This window comes from Salvia miltiorrhiza, chromosome 7, assembly GCF_028751815.1.
Source record: "Salvia miltiorrhiza cultivar Shanhuang (shh) chromosome 7, IMPLAD_Smil_shh, whole genome shotgun sequence".
In the NCBI taxonomy this organism is placed as follows: Eukaryota; Viridiplantae; Streptophyta; class Magnoliopsida; order Lamiales; family Lamiaceae; genus Salvia; species Salvia miltiorrhiza.
Window position 1 is genome coordinate 47,357,002 of NC_080393.1, and position 9,202 is coordinate 47,366,203.

General features: G+C 34.5%; 3 protein-coding genes across 3 annotated transcripts; all 3 read left to right on the plus strand.

Moving 5' to 3' along the window:
* The first annotated feature begins 809 nt into the window (after positions 1 to 809).
* Positions 810 to 1,817, plus strand: LOC130994306 (glutathione S-transferase T3-like). The gene has a single exon (XM_057919352.1). It carries the CDS (start codon positions 810 to 812, stop codon positions 1,815 to 1,817), a length of 1,008 nt encoding a protein of 335 aa, XP_057775335.1.
* A 502-nt stretch (positions 1,818 to 2,319) lies between these two features.
* Positions 2,320 to 3,696, plus strand: LOC130994307 (uncharacterized). Its single transcript, XM_057919353.1, has 2 exons — positions 2,320 to 2,932; positions 3,008 to 3,696. Exons 1-2 carry the CDS (start codon positions 2,320 to 2,322, stop codon positions 3,694 to 3,696), a joined length of 1,302 nt encoding a protein of 433 aa, XP_057775336.1.
* A 726-nt stretch (positions 3,697 to 4,422) lies between these two features.
* On the plus strand, positions 4,423 to 8,256 carry LOC130992825 (non-specific lipid transfer protein GPI-anchored 7-like). The gene is made up of 3 exons (XM_057917576.1): positions 4,423 to 5,135; positions 5,849 to 5,887; positions 8,000 to 8,256. The coding sequence occupies exons 1-3, from the start codon at positions 4,826 to 4,828 to the stop codon at positions 8,095 to 8,097; spliced, it is 447 nt and encodes a 148-aa protein (XP_057773559.1). The 5' UTR covers positions 4,423 to 4,825; the 3' UTR covers positions 8,098 to 8,256.
* Positions 8,257 to 9,202: the final 946 nt, after the last annotated feature.

Consider the following 9,202-nt stretch of genomic DNA (forward strand, 5'->3'; position numbering starts at 1 on the left):
TGTACAGACAAAGCAAATCAAACATATACAATAGGTACTGATTTAGAAATTTACTTTCACCACTTGAGATGAGTTTTAAACTATTTTCACTTCGTTCTTCAACATTCACACTTGAGATGACTTGTAAACAATTTTCACCATGTTCTTCAATATTCACACTTGATGAATCATCATTTTGAGCATGTGAATCGGATTCCACAATGTTTGTATCATCATTTGTTTTATCAACATTATTAGTCTTCATTCTTCTAAAAAGAAAGACAAGAAACAACAAATATTATACATTCAGTAAAAGGACAACTTGTTGTATACAAAAGTAAATTTTACAGTAAACAATGTAAACATTTATATTATACAACTTCAATATATCTATACCTAAATTAGTATATATGCTCTCACAACTTGAAAATCTTGTCAAAGTCTTTATAACCGGTACAAAATCGGTTGTCGGAGATGCGGTCGAGAGGAGAAGAGAGCTTAGACTACAAATAACGGCAACCATTTTGCCAGTGGTCGACCGGCCACATAGGAAATTAAAAAAAAAAGCAAAAATGAGATTGAATATGCTGAAGTCGACCGACCGTGGTCTCCACCCCACCAAATTGAGACCTGCAGTCTCTTTCACATTTTAGATAGGATTTTGATGATGTGTTGCAATTTTATTGGTTGGTTGATTTTAATTTAGATATTAGCATAAAATTTATATATATATATATATATATATATATTAAAATTTATAATTTTAATTTCTCTATAAATAGACCTCATTTGTTTATAGTTATACATACCAAAATTTTCTACTTTTTGCAATGGATCCTAGAAATTTTTTTGAGGATTCTCAAAATTTCTCAAACTCGCAAGATTATTATCCTAATCTTGATAATATTGATAGCCAAGTTTTTGGATCTGGTTCAAACCCTCAATTTCCATATGATCTCACTCGTGAAAATTCCACTCCAGAAAATATCCACCCCACAAACACAAACACCTCCAACGGTCCGAAAGGTTGGAATGATCAAGAAGATTTGGCGCTCATGTATGCTTGGTGTACTTGTAGCTCGGATTCAATTGTTGGCACTAATCAAAATAAGGCCACTTTATGGAAACGCATTCGAGCAATGTATGAAGAATCTCGGGCTGACAACTCGCGATTAATGGGAGAGAAAAGAAGCATAGAGTCATTGAGAAATCGTTACAAGAGGTTGAATGCGAATGTAACTAAGTGGGTGGGTGCATATGAGGAAGCATATGCTAGAAAAAGTAGCGGCATGTCTGATGCAGATATTGAGAAGGAAGCACAATTTTTTTATGGAACAACTAAGTTTACGCACTATGAGGTTTTTGAAAAAGTCATGCGTCATCATCCGAATTGGGAGCTGAAGTTGGGCACCGAGCGTACGCGTGCCCGTGCAGTTGATGATGAAGATGATGTTGACGAAGATCGTGGCAGTTTCAAAAAATCAAGAACCACCGTGGAAGATGAGAATCCAAACAACTCCACCTCTGAAACTCCTGTAAGTGTAACTTCAACAATCCGTCGTCCTGCTGGTAGAGATAAAACAAAAGCAAAAAGGAAAGGAAAAGCCAAAATGTCACAACAGTCAATTATTTCTGAGGATTTTACTGCAGAACTTCAAGCCTTGAGGATCGTACGTGAGAAGGAAACCGATGCAATTAACAGAATGGGAGAAATTAGGATGCAATCCACTTTGATGATGTCAAAATGGAATGTGCTTAACACGTTGCTGGGTAAAAACAACTTATCTCCTCAAGAAGAGTCCATGAAAAATCGACTTATGGCAGAATTATTTCCATAATTCTATTTACATTTATGTTTATTTTAGTTTTCGTGAATCTGTTGTGTAATGTCATTCTATGTAATTTCATCTTCAGTACGTTAAATTTATGTAATTTCAATTTCAGTTTATGTATTTTGAATCTAAGTGATGTGATTTTAAATAGTTGTCACTGCAAATGATTTATTGAACGTCGGATTCCACTAGATATTCAACATTGGATGCCTGACAAAAGTTTCAATTATTTATGTTGCCCATTGGCTATACACGTGAATGACATTGGATTCCACTGATAGTGGGATATGACATTGGATTCCATTGATAGTGGGATATGACATAAAGAAGAAATTATTGTGGTTGAATATTACATACTCCACGTGAATAACCTTGGATTCCAACAACTACTCCACTAGCAATTTCTATATATCTGTAGTAACAAGTAATTGACCTCATCACAACCAAAGCTTTCCCACATATCCATTTGCTTGATCTATTTGTTAGTATTTAGCCACCAAAATTTAACATGGCATCAAATGAAAACTTTGATGATTCCAGTCCTAGCTTTGATCCTTTTGATTTCACCGAATTTGATGAAATGCATGAAAATCATGTATTGCAAAATCGACGCATTGACTCCATGATCGATGATGTGGCTTTTCAGATTCCAACTCTATCTTTACAACCTACAAACAACACTGATAGAGCACCACGACGATTTATTGAATGTCGTCGTGAGCAAGGCCACCAAGGTGTGTTCGAGCAATACTTTTCAGACGAGCCAATATACACTCCTGAAGTTTTTCGAAAAAGATTTCGCATGCGAAAGCCATTATTCGAAAGAATAATGAACAAACTCGTTGCCACAGACAGTTTTTTCCAACAAAAACGTGATGCAACTGGTCGTTTAGGTATGTCTTCGATTCAAAAATGTACTGCAGCGATGAGAGTATTGGCATACGGAACAGGAGCAGACTTGCACGACGAATACATTCGAATGAACGCACAAACTATAAGAAAATCAGTTGAAAAATTCGTGCAAGGTGTAGTTCACAACTTCGGTGGGGAGTACCCCAGAAGGCCAACCGAAGAAGATCTTGCTTGTCTATTGTATGTTGGTGCTCAACGCGGTTTTTCCGGTATGCTTGGTAGTATTGATTGCATGCATTGGGAATGGAAAAATTGCCCTACTGCATGGGCTGGGTAATATACAGGAAGAAGCGGTAAGACAACAATCATCTTGGAAGCAGTCGCATCTCAAGACTTATGGATCTGGCACGCATTTTTTAGAACTCCAAGTTCAAGAAATGATATCAATGTGCTTCACCAATCGCCTGTTTTCAAAGATATATTGGAAGGTCGAGCACCAAAGGTTAGTTATGTGGTAAATGGCCATGAAAAAGATATGGGATATTATTTCACTGATGGTATATATCCTTCATGGGCAGCATTTGTCAAATCTGTTAATGGTCCACATACTCAAAAACATCAACTGTTTGCTCAACATCAAGAGGCTGCTCGAAAAGATGTTGAGCGTGCATTTGGAGTTTTACAAGCTCGTTTCAATTTTATCAAACGACCATGTCTCATGTGGTATCGTGATATGATGGGAAAAGTAATGCTTGCTTGCATTATTATGCACAATATGATAGTGGAAGACGAGCGACATACTTACCTAAATTACTGTGATCCAACAGAATTTATGGAAGTTAGAAGGTTCAATAGCCAAAGTGGAGATGTTGAAGCTAATGATGATCCTAATTTTGAATTTTCCACGGAACGGATTGCAAGTCTAGCAAGCTATATGAGGAACAGGACACAACTTCGTAATAGGGAAGCTCACAATGCTCTAAAAAATGACTTGATAGAACACATTTGGCAAAAGTTTGGTGATGATAATTAAATGCTTAATATGTATTTTTTTTTCTATTTCGAGTTTGCATTGTTGTAGTTTATATTTTTAGTTTGTCGTAATTTAAATTTTTATTAGTTTGTTTTTTTTCCTTTTAATTTTTTTGTAATATTTTAATTTATATTTAATATAATTAAAATTATTACGATTAAAAATAAAAATAAAATAATTATATATAATGTTGTGGTTGGGTGGTTGGAGTGGTCATTGATAAATCAACAAAAATAGAGGTGGTTGGGTTGGAATAAATATAGTGATGTGGAAGAGAGAGAAATTAATTAAATATTGAAGATGGTTGGATGGTTGGGTGGTTGCTGATAAACATAGCCTTAGGGTTTGCGGTCGTTCTCTGCGCCGCTGTTTATTTGTGGCGAATGCTCCAAAATCGGTGGTCGGAGGTTGCGGTGGGGTAAAATTGAAGCAAAGTCGACAAAACCGCTACTTGAATCGACGAAATCGGTGGTTAGATGTGGGACGTTGTCCTTCAAGTGTAAACCTCCGCGCGCCGCTTATTCGCCACGGAGGTTGCAAAACAGTCGGTCGGAGGTTGCGATTGCAGCGGTAATTGAAGCAAAATTGAGTGCGGTGGCTGCTTTGCTGGAGAGAGACGCAAGCTTGAAGAGAATGAAAGGTTGCGTGCGTGAGAGAAGAGAAGGAGTGAACAGTAACCTTAATTTCTATTTATACTCCGGGTCAGGTTCAACGGATAGGGTCGGCGGGTAGGGTGGGTCAACCCGGTCTGACCATCAGGTTGGTCTCACACAAGACTAATCCTCCAACATTAATATAATAGGTCAATTCTAAACTTTATAAAAACAAAAAGGATCTAGATTTTCATAGAACAAGACTCTTTCCACCCACACTATATCGTAGGTTATTTTCATGGGAACACCATGTACAATTCTTTGACTAATACAATTTACATAAGCAAGACTCTTCCTTAAATAATTTAATAGCAAATTCAACATCACGTTTTCTCCTTTTCCAGCTTTCCCACATACACACCACACGTAACACACGCTATAAATAAATAGAGCTCCAATTAATCTCAATTCCCAACGACCCCACCCTCCATCCACCTCTCTCCCCCAAAAAAAGTTTCCGATCTACCAAAATCATCATGGCGAGAGGTAATTCCTCGGCGATCGCGGCGGTGATGATGGCCGCGCTGCTGCTATTGGCCGCCGGAAGAGTGGCGGAGGGGCAGTCGTCGGACTGCGCCGTGAAGCTGGTACCGTGCGCAGATTACTTGAACTCGACAAATCCGTCATCGGAGTGCTGCGAGGCCATAAAAACTGTGGTGACAACTCAACTTCCTTGTCTCTGCGGATTGATAAGAAACCCAAGCGCTCTCGCCGGGATCAATATAACTCAAGCTCTTGAGCTACCTAAACATTGCGGCCTCCCAAGCGATACCAGTGCTTGCAATGGTATGTGCACATTCTCTCTCTCTCTCTCACACACACACACACACACTTGAAATTTCCTGTTCAGCCTCTAACATAATTTCTGTTGGATTTTGGGAAGGGCGGTCACTAACTTAATTTCTTCAACTTTTGGATAATTATTTGCTTTTATCTTTATCTGTTAAATTAATTAAAAAGAGGAGTTGGGAGTCTTTTATATTAATTTATTATATCTTTTTCCATTATAGTTTCTATTTTGTAGTTAAAGGATAATTACGTAATACGTATAAAATGTTTTTAATCATTAATTTATATCATGCCAAATGGCAAATGATAGATTACACATGCTAGTAGTAACTAAAATATTACTTCCTCAATCACATTACAAAGGTGCCATTACTTTTGTACATTTTTGTCGGTATAACTCCCAATCGTGCTCTACATCGTCAAATTAATTGACGTTTAAAGTAAGCTGTAAGCAGTGTGTGGGTAGTTATGAATGGTCTATCTGGAAAGTGGGAATACATCTGTTATGTTTTGGGTAATTTTGAATGGCCAGCTAATATCCATGTTGAATTTCGGATCTTTTTTGTTTTTTAATGTTTTTTCTCAAATAATTTTCGCCAGGTGAGGTTTTAATAAGACTTGTGATCTTCTAGAATTGGTTTAGGTTCAGTAACTGCATATTTTTTTTTCTTTCATTTTAATAACAAAGCTTCATTTCTCTCTCTCATCAGCTGCTCTGGCTCCGGGCTCCTCGTCTCTCCCTCCTCCAGGTAAACTTCTCCCTCTCTTTAAAAATTCTGACCCTTATTAAAAAAATTGATTTGAGATAAAAATAATCAAAAAAAAAAAATAGAACTAAAAAATATTGATTATTTAAAGTTTTAGAATAAATTTTTTCCTATATTTTATTTTCTCTCTTCTCAATATTGAACGTATTATAATTTTTTCTTTATTTTTATATTAATTTTATTTCACTTCTATATCAATTTTTATGATTTGACTTATATATATTTTTAATTATAATGGTTTTTAGTGTAATTGAGGATTAATAAATTATATTGATTCATTCTAAAACTCTTTAATTTTAAAAATTATAAAAAATAAATTTAAAATGAATAAGTTAAAGCAGTAATTTAAAGTTTTAAAACAGAAAAAAAATAATTCTGTACACTCGGATCGTATCCGACCCAAATCTAACCTAACTGGACTATCCTATCTGAATGTCAAGTGTTAGTATCATTTCGATATAATGTGAATATCATTTACATATAGTGTTAGTGTCATTTCAATATAGTGTTTGTGTCATTTTCGAAATAATATCGTTTGTAAAATAAAATAGTATTAGTGTCATTCCAAGATCGTGTTAGTGTTAGTGTCATTTAAAAAAAAGATGAGTTAGAATAATCCAACTAGATCAGGATCCGAGTCGAGAACAACTCAAATATACGGTACACCCCAACTCAAATATACGGTACACCCAAATGCACCGGAGACCACCTTTTAAACAAATCGTGTCTCTTTCCTATCTACTCTCTATAATGTTTGTTTCTCATTAATAACATTGCAAAACTAGGTATATTAAACGTGAAAGATTTGATCAATAGTTGCCAAATGCACGCGGTTTCCGAGCCGAAAAATGTTGACCCCACACGGCATACCAACTACGCCATTAAATGAATAGTCAATATGTCGGTTAATATGAATTGAGATTTGTTAGAAATTATTTAAAATTGAATTAATTTGAAATTATTTAAATTAATTTTATCATAAAAAAGGCCAAGATCCATAATATAAAATTAATCCTATATTATCAACAACTTAAACCAATTCAACTTTTAATATAAGTAATTCATTTCTATATTAATGACCCACTTTAACCTAAAATCTATTCTCTGATAGAGCACGTTCTTGGAGGGATTTCTTAGTGGGAATCAGACAGTAACCAATACTAATTATTATAGGAGTATTTCTTATTTAATTACTCAGAGTTAATTTATTTAGTTTTTGAGTCAAGGAATAAACTATTAAAGAATCTTTTTGGATGGGTCTATATCTTTTTATTTTTTATTTTTTCTGTTTTCAATTTTTGTCTTTTTTCCCATTAAGCGATTAGTCTAAACTATTGATAAAGGGTAGTGTAAGTCCTATCTAGAGAATATAATAAATGAGTCTATGCTATTTTTCTATATATACTAATATTATACCCGTAGGATGCACAGTATGAATATTATAATTTTTTATATACAAAAAATCAATTCATATGCTAATTATCATAACAAAGAATAATTATCAAAAAGTAAATTCAATAAACTATACGAATCTACACAACTATTTTCTAATTAAATTTTGAGAAATAAACTATTGTCATAATTTTGAAATTACAAAAAATAAATTAAAGTATTAAGGTTATAACTTATAATTAACATTTTTTTTTAAATGAACTATTTTGATTTTAGGTCATTGCTCATTTTATTTAACGATTGAACTTATCACTAAATAATAAAATGACTTTTGTAAATATTTTAAGAGAAGTATTTGGTGGATAGTAATCATAATCTATTAATAAATACTTCGTCGGTTCTAACTAATTTGATCAATATTTATTTTCGAGCTATTTCAAGTAATTTAATCACTTTTCTTATTAATTTTTTTTATTCATCTTTCACCTATTATATTCAACACACTAAGTACTATCTCATTTAGTTTTATGCTGAAAAGAAAGTGATCAAACTGAGGGAACAATTAAATCTTAACATCTATCAAATGAATCAATGATAATTTTGATGACAAAACTTTGCAACCAAGATCTTTGCTTTAATATATAAAGAATGGTAACATGGTTTAACAAAAGTTTGCAACTAACACACTGAATATTTAAACAGCGACGCCAGGTGGCAACAACGGGAACGCTGGTGGTAGAGTTTCACAGATGGGGATCCCAGCCATCCTTCTGGCCTCAGCTTTCGCCTTTTTCTATTAGTTGTAATATCGAATCCACCTATTTTCTCATCTACACATTTCTCTTCTGTGATTGTATTGTATCCACCATTTATTTACATTTTGAGGTTTTTGTTCTGTATTGTAATGTATTAACTTCCGATGTTGAGCTCATATTTCTACACTGCGTGATTTTTATTTATATCCTTATGCCTAAATCTATTTTGAGCTCAAATTAATGTGGGCAAATGATTTTCAATTGGAACGCTAGGGCGTGGGAAATAAGAAGCGGGGAAGAAGATGGATCTAGTGTAACATGCTTAACACGATCAAACACAATTAGTTAGTAATTATTTCCTCCGATCAAAAAATAGTTTATTTTTTATATTTTGCAACGTACACAAAAATTAATATCTTTTTATTTTTGAAAACTTGCTATCACATGATGGACTCATTTTTTCATTTACAATACAATTAATTATTATTATTAATACTTCCTCTATCCCACCGAAGTTAAGACATTTCTTTTGGATATAGGACTTAAAGAGCTATTGTTTAATTATTTAAGTATGTTCGCAAATTTGTGATTAAGTAGTCATAATTAATAATTTTATTTTAAGTTCAAATTGTAAATTAAAGGGGTAATTGTCTGTAAATCCATAACGTTTATACAGAATTGGTTTTTGCTCCTATTTTAAAAAATTTGCCTCTAAATACATAACCTTTCATTTTTGTCTCGTTTTTGTTCGGTGACCGATTTTTTCTTATGCTGGCGCCGAAAATGACACGATGGCAGCTGAATTGACACTGTAGCAGCTAGAAATGACACCCTAGACATATTTTTGACATGTGAGAAAAAAATTAAAAAAAGAAAGAAAAAAAAAACCACACCATCATCTTCCCCAACCTCCCGCACACCCAAACCATACTTTCTCATCCCTCCACCAGCCACCGCCCCTGCCACCACCATCGCCGCCGTTCGCCTGACCAACCCCTCAACCTCTCCTGCAGCTGCCCCCCTGCCCCCTCATTCCGAACCCGCAGCAGCCCCCCTGCCTTCGTTCGTCTAACCAAGGGGCAGTGGACGGCTAAGGGAGGATGAGGGATAAATCAATTTAATACTCGTCATGATACAGAACGCATAGATG